Below are 23,945 nucleotides of genomic sequence, written 5' to 3'. Positions count from 1 at the left end.
TTAATCCTGCAGAAGTCCGTTTTTTTGGAGCCGCACCCGCCCAACACCGGCCACATCAATTCAGAGCCCCACCGGATATCCGACATCATGGCAGATTTTTCTTCGCAACCCGACCCACCCTCATAGAATTCTTCCCAGAGACGATCAGTGACCCGCCAAATAAAATCTATTTATTTAAATATTTTTATGATGCCAGAGTAGTAGTCTATTAGTCCCCTCCTTGCATGAATTAATTTGTCTGCATGTCTATTCAACACTTAGATAAAAGGATACCATGCCATGAATTAAAAAATGCATATTTTATTTTTACAAGGAGATGCGGCACATTGACAACTCAAATCGCTCTGAAATAAGGGCTTTCCTCTTACCTAATGAAGCCTATAGTTGACATAAAAAAACAAGACCTTTACATTCAATATTGTTTAGGTAATCATATAGTTTAATTAAAACGTAAATAAACTATTCCCAGAATAGAATATAGGCTGTTAAAATAGATGTGTTTAGTAGGCTATAGTCTATGCTACTCAAAGTATTACCAGCGCACCAGTTTAATCTGAATATGGCCTGGTTATGGTTCTAAATGAACGAAAGCCTGAATTCATGTCATAATTAGCTGATAATAAACTGAATTAGCCTCTTGTAAACAAATACCTGATTACACATTTTGCTGGCTGCGCATCTATCTACCAGTTGTTGTCCTCCACAATGACTCCAGCGTCCTTCCAAACCGGGGATTTCACTTGCGCACCACCTGTTTCCATGTCATAATCTTTCTTTTTATGTCTCCGGTTAGACCTGCGTTAGCCATTTTCACGTAAACTAGGCTAGCCAGGAGAAGTACGCTTGGCAATTTATTCTCACGTGGAGGGATGAAACGTAAGTTTCAACACCGCTCACAGAATGGAATAATTCCCTGTTCTCCAACCGGATGCAGGAGTCAAATGCGATTTTGTTTGTGTGCGTCTGTGCGCATGCATGCACGTGTGTGGGTGTTCAGTACTACCCTACATGTGTCAATGAATAACTCTCAATGGCTCCTTTAGCACGGGAATGAATGCAACATACTCGACCGGAATTATGGGTAAATCTTTGTTGACGGAACACTGTAAGACAAGTCGTTATGAGTGGTGATTGATGGGCTGATAGAGAGATCACTCGTTGGGGCGGCGGGTATCCTGGTGGTTAGAGCGTTGGGCCAGTAACCGGAAGGTTGCTGGTTCGAATCCCAGAGCTGACAAGGTGAACAATCTGTCGTTCTTTCCCTGAGCATTGGTCTGTCATTGTAAATAAGAATTTGTTCTTAACTGACTTGTCTAGTTCAATAAAGGTGATATATATAAAGAAAGAGTCTGAAATGACAGTATTGAGGCTTCACCACATTCAGAAATGAAATTGTGTAATTTGCAGTGTTGTGTTTAAAGGATGGTTTATTCAATGAAAGGGTGTTGTCTAAAACATATGTGAGGTAACGATCTGTACATGTCAGTTGGGTGTTGCAGTACCTTTGTAACATACACTTATTTACTGATGTTAAAAAGCACTTTATATTCAGACTTTCAAATAAACCAATTCTTTGAAGCTGCTCAGCCCCACCTCAAGCACTGTAGAGGCTAGGACTGAATTGTGTTATTCTTCTGTAGTAAGAGAGCGAGAGAGAGAATGATTGAAGGAAATAGAGAGAGAGAGAGAAGTAGAGAGGGTAGGAAATAGAGAGAGGAGAGTGAGAGAGAAGTAGAGAATTCTGCAAAAATATAATTTCTGTACAACTCAAAACCCCAAACAATGCCAGCAGTGCAGAATTAGGACTATGCCTGCTAGTTATCAACAAATCTACAACCTCCTAAAAGGAAGCAATGCCCAGACATTCCACCACAAAGCCCTCACTTACAGAGAGAAGAGTCCTCTCAGCCAGCTGGTTCTGGTACTCTTCACAAACAGACCCCACAGAGCCCCAGGACAGCAACAACATTAGACCCAACCAAATTATGAGAAAGCAAAAAGATAACTATTTCACACACGGGAAAGAATGAACCGAAAGCAGAGCAAATTGGAATGCTATTTGGCCCTAAACAGAGAGTACACAGTGGCAGAATACCTGACCACAGTGACTGACCCAACATTAAGGAAAGCTTTGACTATGTACAGACTCAGTGAGCATAGCCTTGCTATTGAGAGAGAGACAGCGAGACTGGCAGACAGGTTGGAGGTTACAGTAGGTTGTTCTGGCTACAGATAACCTCTCTCAGTCATTCCTGCTGGGTCGGACGTCACTTCAGAACCTCAGGGGTAGGAGAAGAGAGAGGGGTAAGAGGTCATCATGGAATGTAGTCTTTTCAGGCTCTGGTCTGATAAGATCTGTAAATTGATGCTCTGTCACTTTTTTGAGGTTGTGAGGGGAGGGGTAAGGGGGTAGTGTAAGGGTGAGGAGGGAGAATGAGGGAGCATAGGGGTGAGGATGGAGAATGAGGGAGTGTAGGGGTGAGGAGGGGTGAGGAGGGGTAAGAGGTATGGAGAAACAAGGTGTGATGAAATATTAAAAGGACGGGTTCCATCCAGTACAGTATAGAGGTGAAACTTCAGACCAGTAATGATGATGAAATATTCATGCAGTATCCTCAGCCTCCTCCTTCACAGCAGCATATCAGAGCCATCTAACATACCCTAACCCTGCTGTGGTACCCTGCTGAGGTACCCTGCTGTGGTACCCTGCTGTGGTACCCTGCTGTGGTGTCCTGCTGTGGTACCCTGCTGAGGTACCCTGCTGAGGTACCCTGCTGTGGTACCCTGCTGAGGTACCCTGCTGAGGTACCCTACTGTGGTACCCTGCTGAGGTGTCCTGCTGTGGTACCCTGCTGTGGTACCCTGCTGAGGTACCCTGCTGAGGTACCCTGCTGAGGTACCCTACTGTGGTACCCTGCTGAGGTGTCCTGCTGTGGTACCCTGCTGTGGTACCCTGCTGAGGTGTCCTGCTGTGGTACCCTGCTGTGGTACCCTGCTGGTGTCCTGCTGTGGTACCCTGCTGAGGTACCCTGCTGTGGTACCCTACTGTGGTACCCTGCTCTGGTACCCTGCTGTGGTGCCCTCCCTCTATCTCTGGCATGTATATTTGAGGGCACGAGTACAGCACACTTTATGCATTCATCTATCTTAGCTATTAGTGATTGGGTTGCAGAATGTGTATATGTTCTCCTTTGTTTGCTGTTCATGCTGTATATGGATGAAAGACTGCGTCAGAACTGATGTGTGTGTGTTTATTCCTGTCTGTTTATTCATCTGAAAGCCCCCTCCTAGATTTAGTGCAGTAGCAGGCAGATCGATCATGTTCTGTAGTATGTAAATTGATAGCAGTCAATTTTCCCACTTCAGCAGGCTCTCTCTCTCTCCCTCTCTCTCCATCTATTTCTTTCTCTCTATCCTCTCTCCCCCTCTCTCTCTCTCTCTCGCCCTCTCTCCCCCACTCTCTCGCTGCACTCGCTCTCTCTCCCTCTCTCTCTCTTTCTCTCTCTCCCCGTCCTATCCTCTCTCCTACCTCCCATCCTTTTTCTCCCTCTCTGCCTCTCTCGCTCTCTCGCCCCCTCCTACCCTCTCTCTCTCTCTCTCTCTCTCTCCATCTCTCTCTCCCCCTCCTACCATCTCTCTGGACTGCCACAGTGTTGTTGTTTCATTCTACTGCAGCCTCTCCTTCATTTGGATATAGAGCTGTTCTGTCTCTCTCTTTTTCCTGGTATGTCACCATCGATTGTTTTCTCCTTCCTCTTGTTGTTGCGGGTAAGACCTGGCAGGTCCCTAGGGAGGGAGAGTGTGTGTGACATGTGTATGTCTATGTTTGTGTGTCTGTCTGTGTATGTACGTGTGTGTGTGAGCATGCATACACATTGGCGTGTTTGTATGTTTGAGTGTCAGCCTACATGCCTGTGTGTGTGTGTGTGTGTGTTCTGTTTGCATGCCACCTGCGTGTGTGTGTGTGCAGGTAGACATTTTTGCTGCAGTCTGAACACTTCGCCTAGCCACTGTCAAGGGAGACCATCACCATGGTTACCAGAGATGCGTGCTCTGACTGTGTGTCTGTTAAAGGTCTTAAAGAGTCCAGAAAGTTGGACCCGTTCTAAAATGGACAATTCATTAGTTTAATATAGAAACCAGTTCTGAACGGACCCGAGGACAACTAGACCCGTCCCGTATTGACCTGGTCGGATCCAGACCTGGTCTGATCCGAGTAATGGAAACAGCAGAAAAGTCATTCTTCAAGCTACTTTATTAACCAGAGCTGATAAAGCGCGAGGGAGAGGAGGCAGAGCAAGGTGACGCTCTAGTCGCAGTAGTGAGAGTGAATGACAGGGAGCAGGGAGGGAGAGACAGCAACAGGCCGACACTCACTCACTCACAATGGTCACAAAGGTTAAATGGTCCCAGTCGGTAGTATGAAAGTTAAATGGTAGTATGTGTCTTAAATTTTCCCAGTCAGTAGTATGATGGGTTAAATGGTCCCAGTCAGTAGTATGAAGGTTAAATGGTCCCAGTCGGTAGTATGAAGGTTAAATGGTCCCAGTCAGTAGTATGAGGGTTAAATGGTCCCAGTCAGTAGTATGAGGGTTAAATGGTCCCAGTCAGTAGTATGAGGGTTAAATGGTCCCAGTCGGTAGTATGAGGGTTAAATGGTCCCAGTTGGTAGTATGAGGGTTAAATGGTCCCAGTCAGTAGTATGAGGGTTAAATGGTCCCAGTCAGTAGTATGAGGGTTAAATGGTCCCAGTCGGTAGTATGAGGGTTAAATGGTCCCAGTCAGTAGTATGAGGGTTAAATGGTCCCAGTCGGTAGTATGATGGTTAAATGGTCCCAGTCGGTAGTATGAGGGTTAAATGGTCCCAGTCGGTAGTATGATGGTTAAATGGTCCCAGTCGGTAGTATGAGGGTTAAATGGTCCCAGTCAGTAGTATGAGGGTTAAATGGTCCCAGTCAGTAGTATGATGGTTAAATGGTCCCAGTCAGTAGTATGAGGGTTAAATGGTCCCAGTCGGTAGTATGAGGGTTAAATGGTCCCAGTCAGTAGTATGAGGGTTAAATGGTCCCAGTCAGTAGTATGAGGGTTAAATGGTCCCAGTCAGTAGTATGAGGGTTAAATGGTCCCAGTCAGTAGTATGATGGTTAAATGGTCCCAGTCGGTAGTATGAGGGTTAAATGGTCCCAGTCGGTAGTATGAGGGTTAAATGGTCCCAGTCGGTAGTATGAGGGTTAAATGGTCCCAGTCGGTAGTATGAGGGTTAAATGGTCCCAGTCAGTAGTATGAGGGTTAAATGGTCCCAGTCGGTAGTATGAGGGTTAAATGGTCCCAGTCAGTAGTATGAGGGTTAAATGGTCCCAGTCGGTAGTATGAGGGTTAAATGGTCCCAGTCGGTAGTATGAGGGTTAAATGGTCCCAGTCAGTAGTATGAGGGTTAAATGGTCCCAGTCGGTAGTATGAGGGTTAAATGGTCCCAGTTGGTAGTATGAGGGTTAAATGGTCCCAGTCGGTAGTATGAGGGTTAAATTACTCCAGTTGGTAGTATGAGGGTTAAATTACTCCAGTTGGTAGTATGAGGGTTAAATTACTCCAGTTGGTAGTATGAGGGTTAAATGGTCCCAGTCGGTAGTATGAGGGTTAAATGGTCCCAGTCAGTAGTATGAGGGTTAAATGGTTAAATTACTCCAGTCGGTAGTATGAGGGTTAAATGGTCCCAGTCAGTAGTATGAGGGTTAAATGGTCCCAGTCAGTAGTATGAGGGTTAAATGGTCCCAGTCAGTAGTATGAAGGTTAAATGGTCCCAGTCGGTAGTATGAAGGTTAAATGGTCCCAGTCGGTAGTATGAGGGTTAAATGGTCCCAGTCGGTAGTATGAGGGTTAAATGGTCCCAGTCGGTAGTATGATGGTTAAATGGTCCCAGTCGGTAGTATGAGGGTTAAATGGTCCCAGTCAGTAGTATGAGGGTTAAATGGTCCCAGTCGGTAGTATGAGGGTTAAATGGTCCCAGTCAGTAGTATGAGGGTTAAATGGTCCCAGTCAGTAGTATGAGGGTTAAATGGTCCCAGTCGGTAGTATGAGGGTTAAATGGTCCCAGTCGGTAGTATGAGGGTTAAATGGTCCCAGTCAGTAGTATGAGGGTTAAATGGTCCCAGTCAGTAGTATGAGGGTTAAATGGTCCCAGTCGGTAGTATGAGGGTTAAATGGTCCCAGTCGGTAGTATGAGGGTTAAATGGTCCCAGTCAGTAGTATGAGGGTTAAATGGTCCCAGTCGGTAGTATGATGGTTAAATGGTCCCAGTCGGTAGTATGATGGTTAAATGGTCCCAGTCAGTAGTATGAGGGTTAAATGGTCCCAGTCAGTAGTATGAGGGTTAAATGGTCCCAGTCAGTAGTATGATGGTTAAATGGTCCCAGTCGGTAGTATGAAGGTTAAATGGTCCCAGTCAGTAGTATGAGGGTTAAATGGTCCCAGTCGGTAGTATGATGGTTAAATGGTCCCAGTCGGTAGTATGAGGGTTAAATGGTCCCAGTCGGTAGTATGAGGGTTAAATGGTCCCAGTCAGTAGTATGATGGTTAAATGGTCCCAGTCGGTAGTATGATGGTTAAATGGTCCCAGTCGGTAGTATGAAGGTTAAATGGTCCCAGTCGGTAGTATGATGGTTAAATGGTCCCAATCAGTAGTATGAAGGTTAAATGGTCCCAGTCAGTAGTATGAGGGTTAAATGGTCCCAGTCAGTAGTATGAAGGTTAAATGGTCCCAGTCAGTAGTATGAGGGTTAAATGGTCCCAGTCAGAGTGCTTCAGTATTGTAGCAGGGTGGTCCACTTTCCATGTCGTAGTTCAAATTCAAACGGTTTAAATAAAGCTTTGACCAGTCTAGGCAATGACATGATCAAAACAGGTCCTATATTCCTTTCAGTGATGAACTGATTGTCTGGTGTTGGTGGTAGTAAGGATTTTGTGGATGTGTATGTGACCAATACGATTTGATTTGATTTAGTATGCACAGTTTGAGTTATATATATTTCTTTATGACTGATCCTAGTCACGCTGATCTGCCTCTGTGTGTGTGTGTGTGTGTGTGTGTGTGTGTGTGTGTGTGTGTGTGTGTGTGTGTGTGTGTGTGTGTGTCAGGTGAGAGCTCTGGACGCATCTTCAACAGAGGGTAAGTGAGTAGGTCTATGAAGTTGTTACTGTGGTCCAGCTGTCTCATGATTTATGGCATTAAAAACTCCATGCTCCGATTGATGAAGGTTTCAGTAATGAGACACTGTGGTTTTTCCTCGTAAAGAAATCGTTTTACTGAACTTTCATTTTCATATAAAAGTGACTAATATCCTTTTAAAATTGAGTTTCAGTTTGTATCAGGAAGGCTGGTCAAGTTCAATCAGGAAGGCGGGTCAAGTTCAATCAGAAAGGCTGGTCAAGTTCAATCAGGAAGGCTGGTCAAGTTCAATCAGGAAGGCTGGTCAAGTTCAATCAGGAAGGCGGGTCAAGTTCAATCAGGAAGGCTGATCAAGTTCAATCAGGAAGGCGGGTCAAGTTCAATCAGGAAGGCGGGTCAAGTTCAATCAGGAAGGCGGGTCAAGTTCAATCAGGAAGGCTAATCAATTTCAATCAGGAAGGCGGGTCAAGTTCAATCAGGAAGGCTGATCAAGTTCAATCAGGTAGGCGGGTCAAGTTCAATCAGGAAGGCTAATCAAGTTCAATCAGGAAGGCGGGTCAAGTTCAATCAGGAAGGCTGATCAAGTTCAATCAGGAAGGCTGGTCAAGTTCAATCAGGAAGGCTGGTCAAGTTCAATCAGGAAGGCGGGTCAAGTTCAATCAGGAAGGCGGGTCAAGTTCAATCAGGAAGGCTGATCAAGTTCAATCAGGAAGGCTGATCAAGTTCAATCAGGAAGGCTGGTTTATGCTTGTTTAACTTCATCCAGTAAGAATAATATAATTCACTTTGTATCCCAGTATTCATAGTGGAAATGAATACAAACGTATCATCATCATCATCATCATCAGTTTCTTCTCCTCTTTCCTATTAGCCATGTGTGGCATGTCAGTCACCTATTTACCTTATAGCCTGTAATCACAGAACAATAATGTACATTCCACACATGGCAGCAGGTGGTCTAGTGGTTAGAGTGTTGGACTGGTAACTGAAAGGTTGCTGGATCGAATCCCTGCGCTGACAAGGTAAAAATCTGTTGTTCTGCCCCTAAGCAAGGTATTTAAAACGTGGATGTTGATTATGTCAGCCCACTACACCTCTCTGATTCAGAGGGGTTGGGTTAAATGCGGGAGACGTATTTCAGTTGTATAATTGACTAACTATCCACCTTTCCCATTCCTCAAGTGTGCTGTTTAACCTATGGGCTCGCTGGCAATTATCACCTTCCTCTCTCTCAACCAATGGGAGTAAATGTATTTCTATGTCAACTTACCCTTGTTCTCTCACTTACTGTCTTTCCAGCAAAAGTTTTCGACCACCATCCACCTCCACCAGCTATAATAACCTTAAGGCCGCCATTAGAAATCCTTTTCCCCAGCAGGTATTCGATGCCAGCGGCCCCGCATAGAACTACCTGCCATCACATCATCTGGCTCAGAGGATCCTTCCTCAGAGACGAGGCCATTCCCCAAACTATTTCATAAAATGTCATATTGTACTCCGTCATTCATTCGTTCACTTTGTTGTTAACTCAGTTCAGCATGTGCTGGATTAAAATAGTGTTCTAACTATCTCCTCTGTCTTTCTCTCTCTCTCTTTGCCTCAGAAGATCTGAGCTGCTTGTCTTCCCCTCGACGGCAGGCCATGCATTTTGCCTAAACCCCTCCCCCCTCTTCCTCTCAACCAATCCGAGGCAGCCATGAACCCCCAGGAGGCGGAGTTAGGCCAGGAACTGAGCGAGGACGTGGAAGCCGACTTGCCCCCTCCTCAACGCCGACGCCACGACAACAACACTGCCAGGCGGCCCCGGCAGCCTAGCAACCATAGTAGTGAAAACAACAACCACGCAGCTCTGCGCTACAGGAGGTATAATGAGGCCCCTGGTGCAGGTGGCAGCAGAATCAGAGGAGCCCCACAGCGGAGGTCAACAGAGGAGCCAGAGGCAGAGCTGCACCAGGGGGCCCAGTTTCCTCCCCAGCAGCCCCAGCCTCAGCCCCAGCAGGCCCAGGGTCAGTCTCAGCCCATCCCGCGACCTGCAGTGACACGTTACCGCAGACAGGAGGACAGTGAGGCCAGGCTCAGAGCACAGCAGCAGAGACACACACAGAGACAGCAGAGAGAGGCTGAGAGGGCCCAGCAACAACAACCACCTCCACCAGGCCCACAGCCTGTTCACTCTCTACCCCCACAACCAGATGAGCCGGAGGAGGAACAACCACCTCCACCAGGCCCACAGCCTGTTCACTCTCTACCCCCACAACCAGATGAGCCGGAGGAGGATGAGGGGGAGAGAGAGAGGGAGAGAGAGGGTGATGATTATGCATTAGCTCGTTCTGCTAGCACGGAAAGCGGTTTCCACACACACACAGACCGGGCGGAGGGCGACGCCGTCATGGTACTAGATCCTGAGGCGGAGGACGACGGCGGTACCTACGAGGTGACGCTTCGCCCAGAGGCAGAAGGATACACAGAGAGTGCTGAGTCAGAGCAACAACACCCCCACCCCAACCTGAACCTCAACTACCCCCCTCAGCCCCCTCCCTTACCCCGGGAACCCCTACCAGACGTTGGGAGACCCCCTAGTCAGGAGGAGGCAGAGGAAACGCTGAACCCTGGAGGAGGTTACTCCAACTACGTCTACACCCAGCCTCTCTACCGCCGTGAGGGAGGGGCCAGCAGCACAGGGGGCGGGACAGCAGCGTGGAGGAAGGGGTGGAGCCAGAAGATGAGGCGTATTCCGAAGCCTACGACTACTCCCTGACAGAACACGTCTACGAGGAGATCGGCGACGCTCCCTCTTCCGCCGCAAAGGTTGCAGAGCCTATGGACGCCAATGAGAACCTCCAGCAGAGGAAGGCGGGGTTCCGTCTGTTCGAGGGGCGGGAAGGATGCGGGGACTACCGACAGCAGGAGGCGGTGGGGTCACGGCTCCACCACTACGATGAACGCTCGGACGGGGAGTCGGACAGCCCGGAGAAGGAGGCGGAGTTTGCTCCGTACCCACGGGCAGACAGTTGCGACCAGGACGGGGAAGAGGACATCGACATGATCGTAGCTGAGGTCAGAGAGAGTCTCAGCTCTCAGAGTCTGGAGAGAGTTGCCGCCGGGCTTCGGGAGGGAGGAGAGGAAGAAGACATGATGGAAGGAGGAGAGGAAGAGGAGGGAGAGTGGCCCGAATCCGAACACGCTCACAATTCTCAATCCGATGCGCCCACAGACTCCACATACCGCAAAGGAGAGATAGAAGGAGAGGGAGATGAGAGTGAAGAAGAGTGCTTCCCACCCCCAGCAGAATCTGACGACTGGTCTGGGGTTCGTAACAGTCGTGAAAAGAGAGACGCCATCTCCCTGGCCATAAAGGACATCAAGGAGGCCATAGAAGAGGTGAAGACCAGGACGGTGAGGTCACCCTATACCCCTGATGAACCTAAAGAGCCCATCTGGGTGATGAGACAGGACCTGAGCCCCACCGCTGAGTGTTGTGACCTGCAGCCCTCACTAGGTGGCGACGTGAGTAGTGCTTTATACAGACTGCTAATGCTGTGTTTGTGTGTGCGTGATAAGTGCAGATGAAGGAGAGGAGGCGAGGAAAAGAGGAATCCACTGTAGACTATTGAGATGAAGCCATGACACTGTTCCCCTCTTTTGGTTTATCCCCATCCCCGTTTCACATCATAACTCTATCTACTACTTAATCTCTCTGTTTCTCTCTCTTCTCCTCTGAGTTGTCTGTCATACTTGTGCCTTTTTCTTTCTGAGTGGTGGCTGTCTACCCTGAGGACAAATGATCTTCACTCCTCCTCTCCTCCTCTCTCCTGTCCTCTATCCCCTCCTCTCCAACTATCTTCTCCTCTCCTCTCCTTCTCCTTTCTCTAATCCTTTCTCTCCTCCTCTCTCCTCTCCTCTCCTCTCCTCTCCTCTCCTCTCCTCTCCTCTCCTCTCCTCTCCTCTCCTCTCCTCTCCTCTCCTCTCCTCTCCTTCTCTCTTCTCCTTTCTCTCCTCCTCTCTCCTCCTCTCTCCTGTCCTGTCCTGTCCTGTCCTGTCCTGTCCTGTCCTGTCGTCCTCTCCTCTCCTCTCCTCTCCTCTCCTCTCCTCTCCTCTCCTCTCCTCTCCTCCTCTCCTCTCCTCTCCTCTCCTCTCCTCTCCTCTCCTCTCCTCTCCTCTCCTCTTCTCTCCTGTCCTCTCTCCTCCTTTCCTCCTCTCTTCTCTTATCCTCTCCTCTTCTCTCCTTTTCTCTCCTCTCCCCCAACTAATAGAGTGGACTAGTTGGTTGAATGGTTTGAACAGCGGTCTCATCTCATCAGTATTCCTGCTAGCTCTGCTGCAGCACCCCACCTCTTCTCTCCACAGTCAGTTAGCCCTGCACTGCTGCAGCACCCCACCTCTCCTCTCCACAGTCAGAGTTAGCCCTGCTCTGCTGCAGCACCCCACCTCTCCTCTCCACAGTCAGTTAGCCCTGCTCTGCTGCAGCACCCCACCTCTCCTCTCCACAGTCAGAGTTAGCCCTGCTCTGCTGCAGCACCCCACCTCTCCTCTCCACAGTCAGAGTTAGCCCTGCTCTGCTGCAGCACCCCACCTCTCCTCTCCACAGTCAGTTAGCCCTGCTCTGCTGCAGCACCCCACCTCTCCTCTCCACAGTCAGTTAGCCCTGCTCTGCTGCAGCACCCCACCTCTCCTCTCCACAGTCAGATTAGCCCTGCTCTGCTGCAGCACCCCACCTCTCCTCTCCACAGTCAGAGTTAGCCCTGCAAATGGAGCTGTCCTGGCCGCCAGACATACAGTGCATTCAGAAAGTATTCAGACCTCTTAACTTTTTCCATATTTTGTTACGTAACAGCCTTATTCTAAAATGTATTAAATTGTTTTTTTCCCCTCATCAGTCTACACACAATACCCCATAATGTCAAAGCAAAAACAGGTTTTTAGAGAACTTTGTTGAAGCACCTTTGGTAGCGATAACGTTGTAGAGTCTTCTTGGGTATGATGCTACAAGCTTGGCATACCTGTATTTTGGGAGTTTCTCCCATTATTCTCTGCAGATCCTCTCAAGCTCTCTCAGGTTGGATGGGGAGCATTGCTGCACAGCTATTTTCAGGTCTCTCCAGAGATGTTCAAGTCCGGGCTCTGGCTAGGCCACTCAAGGACATTCAGAGACTTGTCCCGAAGCCACTCCTGCGTTGTCTTGGCTGTGTGCTTAGGTTTGTTGACTTGTTGGATGGTGAACCTTTGCCCCAGTCTGAGCGCTCTGGAGCAGGTTTTCATCAAGGATCTCTCTGTACTTTGCTCCGTTCATCTTTCCCTCGATCCGGACTAGTCTCCTAGTTCCTACCGTTGTAAAACATCTACAATGCTGCAAACATTTTTTGTTTCCCTTTGTTACCCTCGACACAATCCTGTCTCAGAGCTCTACGTACAATTCCTTTGACCTCAAGGCTTGGAAAAATATGAATTTAATCAATTTTAGAACAAGACTGTTACTTAACAAAATGTGGAAAAAGTCAAGGGGTCTGAATACTTTTCTAAATGCATTGTAGACATCCTGACACAGAGGGGGAGAGGGAGGAAGACAGGGCGACAAAGAGGTATGTGAGAGAATGAGGAAGAGAGGATTACTGGATCTAAGAATGTAATGGACCTTCTTCCCCACTATCTCTCCTGCTTCCTCTCTCTCTCTCTCTCTCTCTCTCTCTCTCACCATCCATGCCCCTGCCTCTTTTTCACTCAGACACACACTCTCTCTATTAATTAGTATAACGAGCGCGTGTGTCAGTGACAACTAGGGGAAGAGGCATAGAGAGAGGGAGAGGGCATGCTGCTCTGTGTGTGCCATGGGGGTTGGTGGTGGGGAGAGGGGCAGTTGGGGCTGGTACAGGGGGGTTGGTGGTGGGGAGAGGGGCAGTTGGGGCTGGTACAGGGGGTTGGTGGTGGGGAGAGGGGCAGTTGGGGCTGGTACAGGGGGTTGGTGGTGGGGAGAGGGGCAGTTGGGGCTGGTACAGGGGGTTGGTGATGGGGATCAGGGGGTACAGGGGGGTTGGTGGTGGGGATCAGGGGGGTACAGGGGGTTGGTGGTGGGGATCAGGGGGGTACAGGGGGGTTGGTGGTGGGGATCAGGGGGGTACAGGGGGGTTGGTGATGGAGAGAGGGGAAAGTGGATGGATGTACTCTTCACTACTGTCATGGGAGAAGAGACTATTTCAGCAGGTATCCAATAACATGAAGAGAATGGCTATTTTCCTCCATATCAGGCCTCTGTCTGTACATCCCGTCCCCCGTCCTTCCCTGTCCCCCCGTCCCCCCCGTCGCCCCGTCCGTCCCCCCATCCCCCGTCCGTCCCTGTGTCCCCCTCGTCCCCCGTCCGTCCCCCTGTCCCCCCTGTCCGTCCCCCTGTCCCCCCGTCCGTCCCTGTGTCCCCCCTGTCCCCCCGTCCCCTGTCCGTCCCCCCGTCCGTCCCTGTGTCCCCCCGTCCGTCCCTGTGTCCCCCAGTCCGTCCCCCTGTCCCCCTCGTCCCCCATTCCATGGTGAATTCTGCTAGCTTATTGTAAATGTGTAGAGCGGTGCTCAGCCTTGGTACAAAGGCATCATATATTGTGGAGACAGTACCAGTAGCCACTGTGACATGGCTGTTCATTGTACTAGAACTATGGGCAATGGAGCATGGACAGGTTTTTAGATTTTTTTTGCAAATGTATTAAAAGAAATACCTTGTTTACATAAGTATTCAGACCCTTTGCTATGAGACTTGAAATTGAGCTCAGGTGCATCCTCTTTCCATTGTGCATCCTTGAGATGTTTCTACAACTTGATTGGAGTCCACCTGTGGTAAATTCAATTGATTGGACATGATTTGGAAAGACACACACCTGTCTATATACGGCCCCACAGTTGACAGTGCATGTCAGAGCAAAAACCAAGCCATAAGGTCAAAGGAATTGTCCATAGAGCTCCGAGACAGGATTGTGTCGAGGCACATATCTGGGGAAGGGTACCAAAACATTTCTGCAGCATTGAACGTCCCCAAGAACACAGTGACCCAGCCTGAGCTGAGCACCAAGAACCCGATGGTCACTCTGACAGAGCTCTAGAGTTCCTCTGTGGATTTGGGAGAACCTTCCAGAAGGATAACCACCTCTGCAGCACTCCACCTATCAGGCCTCTATGGTAGAGTGGCCAGACAGAAGCCACTCCTCAGTAAAAGGCACATGACAGCCTGCTTGGAGTTTGCCAAGAGGCACCTAAAGACTGTCAGACCATGAGAAACAAGATTCTCTGGTCTGTTGAAACTAAGATTGAACTCTCTGGCCTGAATGCCAAGCGTCACGTCTGGAGGAAACCTGGCACCATCTCTATGGTGAAGCATGGTGGTGGCAACATCATGCTGTGGGGATGTTTTTTAGTGGCAGGGACTAGGAGACTAGTCAGGTTTGAGGGAAAGATGAACTGAGCAAAATACAGAGAGATCCTTGATGTAAACCTGCTCCAAGCTGGGTCAACGGTTCACCTTCCAACAGGACAACAACCTTAAGCACACAGCCAAGACAACGCAGGAGTGGCTTCGGGGCAAGTCTCTGAATGTCCTTGAGTGGCCCAGCCAGAGCCCGGACTTGAACATCTCTGGAGAGACCTGAAAATAGCTGTGCAGCAATGCTCCCCATCCAACCTGAGAGAGCTTGAGAGGATCTGCAGAGAAGAATGGGAGAAACTCCCTAAATACAGGTGTGCCAAGCTTGTAGCGTTAAACCCAAGAAGACTTGAGGCTGTAATCGCTGCCAAAGGTGCTTCAACAAAGTACTGAGTAAAAGGTCTGAATACTTATGTAAATGTGATATTTAATTTTATATTTTTTTTTTATAAATTAGCAAACATTTCTAAAATTCCTGTTTTTGCTTTGTCATTATGGGGTATTGTGTGTAGATTGATGAGGGGAAAAAAATGATTTAATCCATTTTAGAATAAGGCTTTAACCTAACAAAATGTGGAAAAAGTCAAGGGTTCTGCATACTTTCCGAAGGCACCGAAGGTCTTCTTTCTCAGTAGGAGTGCAGGATGTTGTGTTGTGTCTGCAGGATGTTGTGTCTGCAGGATGTTGTGTCTGCAGGATGTTGTGTCTGCAGGATGTTGTGTTGTGTCTGCAGGATGTTGTGTCTGCAGGATGTTGTGTCTGCAGTGTGTTGTGTTGTGTCTGCAGGATGTTGTGTTGTGTCTGCAGGATGTTGTGTTGTGTCTGCAGGATGTTGTGTCTGCAGGATGTTGTGTTGTGTCTGCAGGATGTTGTGTCTGCAGGATGTTGTGTCTGCAGTGTGTTGTGTCTGCAGGATGTTGTGTCTGCAGTGTGTTGTGTCTGCAGGATGTTGTGTTGTGTCTGCAGGATATTGTGTCTGCAGTGTGTTGTGTCTGCAGGATGTTGTGTCTGCAGTGTGTTGTGTCTGCAGGATGTTGTGTCTGCAGGATGTTGTGTCTGCAGGATGTTATGTCTGCAGGATGTTGTGTCTGCAGGATGTTGTGTATGGAGGATGTTGTGTCTGCAGGATGTTGTGTCTGCAGTGTGTTGTGTCTACAGGATGTTGTGTATGGAGGATGTTGTGTATGGAGGATGTTGTGTATGGAGGATGTTGTGTCTGCAGGATGTTGTGTCTGCAGTGTGTTGTGTCTGCAGGATGTTGTGTCTGCAGGATGTTGTGTCTGCAGGATGTTGTGTCTGCAGGATGTTGTGTATGGAGGATGTTGTGTCTGCAGGATGTTGTGTCTGCAGTGTGTTGTGTCTACAGGATGTTGTGTATGGAGGATGTTGTGTATGGAGGATGTTGTGTATGGAGGATGTTGTGTCTGCAGGATGTTGTGTCTGCAGTGTGTTGTGTCTGCAGTGTGTTGTGTCTACAGGATGTTGTGTATGGAGGATGTTGTGTATGGAGGATGTTGTGTATGGAGGATGTTGTGTATGGAGGATGTTGTGTATGGAGGATGTTGTGTATGGAGGATGTTGTGTCTGCAGGATGTTGTGTCTGCAGTGTGTTGTGTATTGAGGATGTTGTGTATGGAGGATGTTGTGTATGGAGGATGTTGTGTATGGAGGATGTTGTGTATGGAGGATGTTGTGTCTGGAGGATGTTGTGTATTGAGGATGTTGTGTATGGAGGATGACATAACTTATTCTACTCCTTTCCCCCTCTGCTTTCCCCTCCCTCTCCTCTCCTTCTTAGCCTCTTTTTCCATTCCACCCTGTCCCCTTTTCTCTCTCTCTCTCCTTCTCTCTCAGACAACCCCTCCCTCTCTCTCCTTCTCTCTCAGACAACCCCTCCCTCTCTCACCTTCTCTCTCAGACAACCCCTCCCTCTCTCTCTCTCTCAATTGAATTGAATTGAAAGGGCTTTATTGACATTTGAAATGTATGTTTACATTGCCAAAGCATGTGAAATAGACAGGAAGTAAACAAGGGAAATAAACAATAAAAAATGAACAGTGAACATTACACTCACAAAAAAATAAATAAATACAATACAGACATTTGAAATGTTATATTATAGGATATGTATGTATTATTGTCCCTCTCTATCCAGTCTCCAGGCTCAGACTCTCAAGCCTCTCCTCAGGGGGCGGAGTCTTCCGTCAGGACGTCCATGCTCGAGGGGAGTGACAGCTTCGAGTCTCCACCCCCCTCCACTAAAGAGGTAGGTTGGTTGTGTGTATGTATGTGTGTGTCTGTGTGTTCCTATCTGTGTCCAATGTGATGACTTTTACCAGCCAGGCAGTGTGACGAATGAAAATGACACTTCTCCTGCATACTGACCACCAAAGTTTCAATGAGTCAACCATCAGTTCAATCTCTGAGAACTTCCCCAATGTTCTGACAGTGATAACATTGCTATCATAATGTTATGACTAGGGATGTGACAAAAGGTAAACATTCTCTTAACGTTTAAACTGTCACATTTTCTCATTTAAACAATAAAAAAACTGTCAGAAAATGACATTCAAAATTCAGATGAACGCTAGGGAGCAATGCAGTTCAGTGTACCACAGTCCTGGATACATAGAAGGAGCTCACCTTACTGCTGTCCTGGATACCTAGAGGGAGCTCACCTTACTGCTGTCCTGGATACCTAGAGGGAGCTCACCTTACTGCTGTCCTGGATACCTAGAGGGAGCTCACCTTACTGCTGTCCTGGATACCAAGAGGGAGCTCACCTTACTGCTGTCCTGGATACCTAGAGGGAGCTCACCTTACTGCTGTCCTGGATACCTAGAGGGAGCTCACCTTACTGCTGTCCTGGATACCTAGAGGGAGCTCACCTTACTGCTGTCCTGGATACCTAGAGGGAGCTCACCTTACTGCTGTCCTGGATACCTAGAGGGAGCTCACCTTACTGCTGTCCTGGATACCTAGAGGGAGCTCACCTTACTGCTGTCCTGGATACCTAGAGGGAGCTCACCTTACTGCTGTCCTGGATACCTAGAGGGAGCTCACCTTACTGCTGTCCTGGATACCTAGAGGGAGCTCACCTTACTGCTGTCCTGGATACCTAGAGGGAGCTCACCTTACTGCTGTCCTGGATACCTAGAGGGAGCTCACCTTACTGCTGTCCTGGATACCTAGAGGGAGCTCACCTTACTGCTGTCCTGGATACCTAGAGGGAGCTCACCTTACTGCTGTCCTGGATACCTAGAGGGAGCTCACCTTACTGCTGTCCTGGATACCTAGAGGAGCTCACCTTACTGCTGTCCTGGATACCTAGAGGGAGCTCACCTTACTGCTGTCCTGGATACCTAGAGGGAGCTCACCTTACTGCTGTCCTGGATACCTAGAGGGAGCTCACCTTACTGCTGTCCTGGATACCTAGAGGGAGCTCACCTTACTGCTGTCCTGGATACCTAGAGGGAGCTCACCTTACTGCTGTCCTGGATACCTAGAGGGAGCTCACCTTACTGCTGTCCTGGATACCTAGAGGGAGCTCACCTTACTGCTGTCCTGGATACCTAGAGGGGAGCTCACCTTACTGCTGTCCTGGATACCTAGAGGGAGCTCACCTTACTGCTGTCCTGGATACCTAGAGGGAGCTCACCTTACTGCTGTCCTGGATACCTAGAGGGAGCTCACGTTACTGCTGTCCTGGATACCAAGAGGGAGCTCACGTTACTGCTGTCCTGGATACCTAGAGGGAGCTCACCTTACTGCTGTCCTGGATACCTAGAGGGAGCTCACCTTACTGCTGTCCTGGATACCTAGAGGGAGCTCACCTTACTGCTGTCCTGGATACCTAGAGGAAGGTCACCTTACTGCTGTCCTGGATACCTAGAGGGAGCTCACCTTACTGCTGTCCTGGATACCTAGAGGGAGCTCACCTTACTGCTGTCCTGGATACCTAGAGGGAGCTCACCTTACTGCTGTCCTGGATATCTAGAGGGAGCTCACCTTACTGCTGTCCTGGATACCTAGAGGGAGCTCACCTTACTGCTGTCCTGGATACCTAGAGGGAGCTCACCTTACTGCTGTCCTGGATACCTAGAGGGAGCTCACCTTACTGCTGTCCTGGATACCTAGAGGGAGCTCACCTTACTGCTGTCCTGGATACCTAGAGGGAGCTCACCTTACTGCTGTCCTGGATACCTAGAGGGAGCTCACCTTACTGCTGTCCTGGATACCAAGAGGGAGCTCACCTTACTGCTGTCCTGGATACCTAGAGGGAGCTCACCTTACTGCTGTCCTGGATACATAGAAGGAGCTCACCTTACTGCTGTCCTGGATACCTAGAGGGAGCTCACCTTACTGTAGCACGTGTACTGCCATTGTAGCTCTGTACTGCCACTGTAGCTCTGTACTGCCACTGTAGCTCTGTACTGCCACTGTAGCTCTGTACTGCCACTGTAGCTCTGTACTGCCACTGTAGCTCAATTCCAGCTTCTCATTTAACTCCTGCCGCTTCCCTGTCTCACACTCTGCCATTTTCCCAACTGTTAGCAATGATGATGTGCGGAGAGTTATATTATTATTATTACTATTATGATTATTACATCCGTGGCAAATCATTTTAAAGATGCATGTCTCCTACTTACAGCATTGTTGAGTTAGGTATTTGTTTAATTGTAATTTTCACTTATGATGATCGTGACCTGTTAGTAGTTGTTCTGTGATAATAAAATAAAAGGTTTCGGTTGGGGATTTTTTTTAAATGTTAACAACCCCAAATGTGTTGAAACGTTTAAATGTCACACCCCTAGTTATGACAGTGTTACGATGACCATGTCAGTGTGACCCGTCATCAGTAACATGTTCTCTGTCTCTCTTCTCTACCTACAGTCCAGGAGAAGCCTCGCCTCCTTCCCTACCTATGTAGAAGGTAAGACCTCCCGTTAGTTCCCTCCCTGTCCTCCTCTGCTTTACTTTACTAGGCTTTGCTTTGCCAGTGCAGATTTGAATATATTTGAAAAGTGGTTTGCTTGGGTAATGCTTGGGTGACTGCGCTCTGTGGGGGTATGCTGATGTGTAGGCCAGATCATTATTTTTAAATGTCATGGAGGGCTGAGAGAGGGAGAGAGGGAGGGCCTCTAGTGTGTCAGTCTCGCGGTTCAGTGTTGTCAGTTACAGTGGCTTGCGAAATTATTAACCCCCCCTTGGCATTTTTCCTATTTTCTTGCCTTACAACCTGGAATTAAAATAGATTTTGGGGGGTTTGTATCATTTCATCAACACAACATGCCTACTACTTTGAAGATGCAAAATATTTTTTATTGTGAAACCAACAAGAAATAAGTAAAAAAACTGAAAACTTGAGTGTGCATAACATTCACCCCCCCAAAGTCAATACTTTGTAGAGCCACCTTTTGCAGCAATGACAGCTGCAAGTCTCTTGGGGTATGTCTCTATAAGCTTGGCACATCTAGCCCTGGGATTTTTGCCCATTCTTCAAGGCAAAACTGCTCCAGCTCCTTCAAGTTGGATGGGTTCCGCTGGTGTACAGCAATCTTTAAGTCATACCACAGATTCTCAATTGGATTGAGGTCTGGGCTTTGACTAGGCCATTCCAAGACATTTAAATGTTGCCCCTTAACACACTCAAGTGTTGCTTTAGCAGTATGCTGGAAGGTGAACCTCCGTCCCAGTCTCAAATCTCTGGAAGACAGACAGATCTCAGGTTTCCCTCAAGAATTTCCCTGTATTTAGCGCCATCCGTCATTACTTCAATTCTGACCTGTTCCCCAGCCCCTGCCGATGAAAAACATCCACACAGCATGATGCTGCCACCACCATGCTTCACTGTGGGGATGTTGTTCTCGGGGTGCTGAGAGGTGTTGGGTTTGCGCCAGACATAGTGTTTTCCTTGATGGCCAAAAAGCTCAATTTTAGTCTCTTCTGACCAGAGTACCTTCTTCCATATGTTTGGGGAGTCTCCCACATGCCTTTTGATGAACACCATACCTGTTTGATAATTTTTTTCTTTAAGCAATGTTCTTTTTTCTGGTCACTCTTCCGTAAAGCCCAGCTCTGTGGAGTGTACGGCTTAAAGTGGTCCTATGGACAGATACTCTGCTGTGGAGCTTTGCAGCTCCTTCAGGGTTATCTTTGGTCTCTTTGTTGCCTCTCTGATTAATTCCCTCCTTGCCTGGTCCGTGAGTTTTGGTGGGCGGCCCTCTCTTGGCAGGTTTGTTGTGGTGCCATATTCTTTCCATTTTTTAATAATGGATTTAATGGTGCTCCGTGGGATGTTTAAAGTTTTGGATATTTTTTTATAACCCAACCCTGATCTTTACTTCACCACATCTTTGTCCCTGACCTGTTTGAAGAGCTCCTTGGTCTTCATGCGCTTGCTTGGTGGTGCCCCTTGCTTGGTGGTGTTGCAGACTCTGGGGCCTTTCAGAACAGGTGTATATATACTGAGATCATGTGACAGATCATGTGACACTTAGATTGCACACAGGTGGACTTTATTTAAATAATTATGTGACTTCTGAAGGTAATTGGTTGCACCAGATCTTATTTAGGGGCTTCAGAGCACTGGGGGTGAATACATATGCACGCACCACTTTTCAGTTTTTTATTTATTTTTGAAACAAGTAATTTTTTTCATTTCATTTCACCAATTTGGACTATTTTGTGTATGTCCATTACATGAAAAAATCGATTTAAATTACAGGTTGCAATGCAACAAAATAGGAAAAACGCCAAGGAGGGTGAAAACCTTTACAAGGCACTCACACATCCCTCTCTCTCATTCTCACACCAACACTCTCTCTCTCTCTCTCTCCCTCCCTCAATTCAATTTAAGGGCTTTATTGGCATGGGAAACCTGTGTTAACATTGCCAAATCAAGTGTAGATAATATACAAAAGTTAAATAAACAATACAAATTAACAGTAAACATTACACTCACAAAAGTTCCATATATCTCTCTCTCTCTATCTCTCTATCTATCTATCTATCTATCTATCTATCTATCTATCTATCTATCTATCTATCTATCTATCTATCTATCATCTATCATCTATCATCTATCATCTATCATCTATCTATCTATCTATCTATCTATCTATCTATCTATCTATCTATCTATCTATCTATCTATCTATCTATCTATCTCTATATATATATATATTAATTCAACATGAGTAGCTAAGAGGTTGCTAAATGCTTAGCTAGCTAACTAGCTTGCTCTGATTATCTTAGCATGTTGCTTCTAGCTTGCTACATTTTGCTTCAGGTCAGGAGACCATATGTTTTTTAGACATATTGTCACATTTGTCTGACTACTGTAAGACAATAATAATTTCAAAATGTTACAACTTTTAACTCAAAGTTTTATATACAATATTCGCAGTTCAAACCTCCGCAATGTTTTCAAAACTCCTACCCCTCCTACTCCCTATTCCCTCCACCCCCTCTCTCTCCCCTCTCTCTCCTCCCCATCCCCTCCTCTCCCTTCACCCCCTCTCTCTCCCTCACCTCTCCTCCCCCTATCCCCTCCTCCACCTCCTCTCTCCCCCACTATCCCATCCTCCCCCTCCACCCCCTCTCTCCCCCCACCTCTACTCCCCCCAATCCCCTCCTTCCCCTCCCTCTCTCTCCCCCACTATCCCATCCTCCCCCTCCCTCCCCCTCTCTCCCCCCACCTCTACTCCCCCCTATCCCCTCCTCTCCCTCCACCCCTCTCTCTCTCCCTCACCTCTCCACCCCTATCCCCTCCTCCACCTCCTCCCCCTTCTCTCCCCCACTATCCCATCCTCCCCCTCCACCCCCCTCTCTCTCATAACCTCTCCTCCCACCATCCCCTCGTCCCCCCTCTCTCCCCCACCTCTACTCCCCCCTATCCCCTCCTCTCCCTCCACCTCCCTCTCTCTCCATCACCTCTCCTCCCCCATCCCCTCGTCCCCCCTCTCTCCCCCACCTCTACTCCCCCTATCCCCTCCACCCCCTCTCTCTCCCCCCACCTCTACTCCCCTCCTCCCCTGCCTCCCCCAGTCCCAGGTCCGTGTGACCCAGAGGACCTGATCGATGGGATCATCTTTGCTGCTAACTACCTGGGCTCTACCCAGCTGCTGTCTGACAAGACACCCTCCAAGAACGTCCGTATGATGCAGGCCCAGGAGGCTGTCAGCCACATCAAGGTGAGGAGAGACACAGCTCTATACTGTAGACCAGACACAGATCCCATCTACAATACACATCTCTATACTGTAGACCAGACACAGATCTCATCTACAATACACAGCTCTATACTGTAGACCAGACACAGATCTCATCTACAATACACAGCTCTATACTGTAGACCAGACACAGATCTCATCTACAATACACAGCTCTATACTGTAGACCAGACACAGATCTCATCTACAATACACAGCTCTATACTGTAGACCAGACACAGATCTCATCTACAATACACAGCTCTATACTGTAGACCAGACACAGGTCTCATCTACAATACACAGCTCTATACTGTAGACCAGACACAGATCTCATCTACAATACACAGCTCTATACTATAGAATGTATAGAACAGGCCGTCAGCCTCTTCAAGTTGAGGAGAGAGACAGATGAGATGTTTTATTCTTGAATTATGTGGTTGAATATGCTCGGTTGACCCTAGTGGACAGTAGACAAGTACACATGACTGTCTTCCAGAGGATCTTCTGGGTAGAGTCCCAACTCTACTTATACTGTACTAGGTGTTTCTAACTGGTCCTGGGTAATATCTATCCATCAGCAGTTTAGTACTGTCTAAATATGAAATACTGCTTTAGGAACGTCTCACTTGAATAACTCTACCTACATGTACATATTACCTCAATTACCTCCACTAACCTGTACCCCAGCACATTAACTCTGTACCCTGTATATATCCCCGCTATTGTTATTTTACTGCTGCTCTTTAATTATTTGTTACTTTTATTTTTTATTTAAGTAACATCAGTACATTTCTACCTATGACCGTGTCAATTCCCCTCACTCACCTGTCACATGACCTGGCTCTTCCTAACATTTTTCTGGTTTATCAGCCCTCCACCTTCCGACACACATCCAGACCAGTCTATACTGTAGTCCTGTAGTCTATACTGTTGTCCATACTGAAGTCCTGTAGTCTATACTGTAGTCCATACTGTAGTTTATACTGTAGTCCTGTAGTCTATACTGTAGTCTTTACTGTTGTCTATACTGTAGTCTTTACTGTTGTCTATACTGTAGTCTATACTGTAGTCTTTACTGTTGTCTATACTATAGTCTATACTGTAGTATTGTAGTCTATACCGTAGTCCTGTAGTCTATACTATAGTCTATACTGTAGTTTTGTAGTCT

At 47.7% G+C, this 23,945-nt stretch overlaps 2 protein-coding genes across 5 annotated transcripts in view; both read left to right on the top strand.

The window, feature by feature from the left end:
* LOC123727174 (mediator of RNA polymerase II transcription subunit 15) overlaps positions 1-9,923 on the top strand; it is an 84,740-nt gene extending 74,817 nt beyond the window's left edge. Inside the window, exon 3 of one of the 2 annotated variants that reach the window (XM_045695333.1) lies at positions 8,772-9,923. In XM_045695333.1, the coding sequence (XP_045551289.1) occupies positions 8,862-9,923 (1,062 nt within the window). In that variant the 5' untranslated portion in view covers positions 8,772-8,861. Of the gene's footprint in view, positions 1-8,768 lie in introns of both variants that reach the window. The other variant, XM_045695332.1, reaches the window with a different exon arrangement.
* A 62-nt stretch (positions 9,924-9,985) lies between these two features.
* Positions 9,986-23,945, top strand: part of LOC106570823 (amyloid-beta A4 precursor protein-binding family A member 1) — a 67,053-nt gene continuing 53,093 nt past the window's right edge. For all 3 annotated transcript variants that reach the window (XM_045695331.1, XM_045695330.1, XM_045695329.1), the window contains exons 1-4: positions 9,986-10,672; positions 16,717-16,827; positions 19,455-19,494; positions 22,611-22,756. In XM_045695331.1, the coding sequence (XP_045551287.1) occupies positions 9,986-10,672; positions 16,717-16,827; positions 19,455-19,494; positions 22,611-22,756 (984 nt within the window). The remainder of the gene's footprint in view (positions 10,673-16,716; positions 16,828-19,454; positions 19,495-22,610; positions 22,757-23,945) is intronic.

Source organism: Salmo salar, chromosome ssa15 (genome assembly GCF_905237065.1).
Source record: "Salmo salar chromosome ssa15, Ssal_v3.1, whole genome shotgun sequence".
Lineage (NCBI taxonomy): Eukaryota > Metazoa > Chordata > Actinopteri > Salmoniformes > Salmonidae > Salmo > Salmo salar.
Note: the sequence above shows the minus strand (reverse complement) of the source record. Positions and strands in the feature narration are given on the sequence as shown.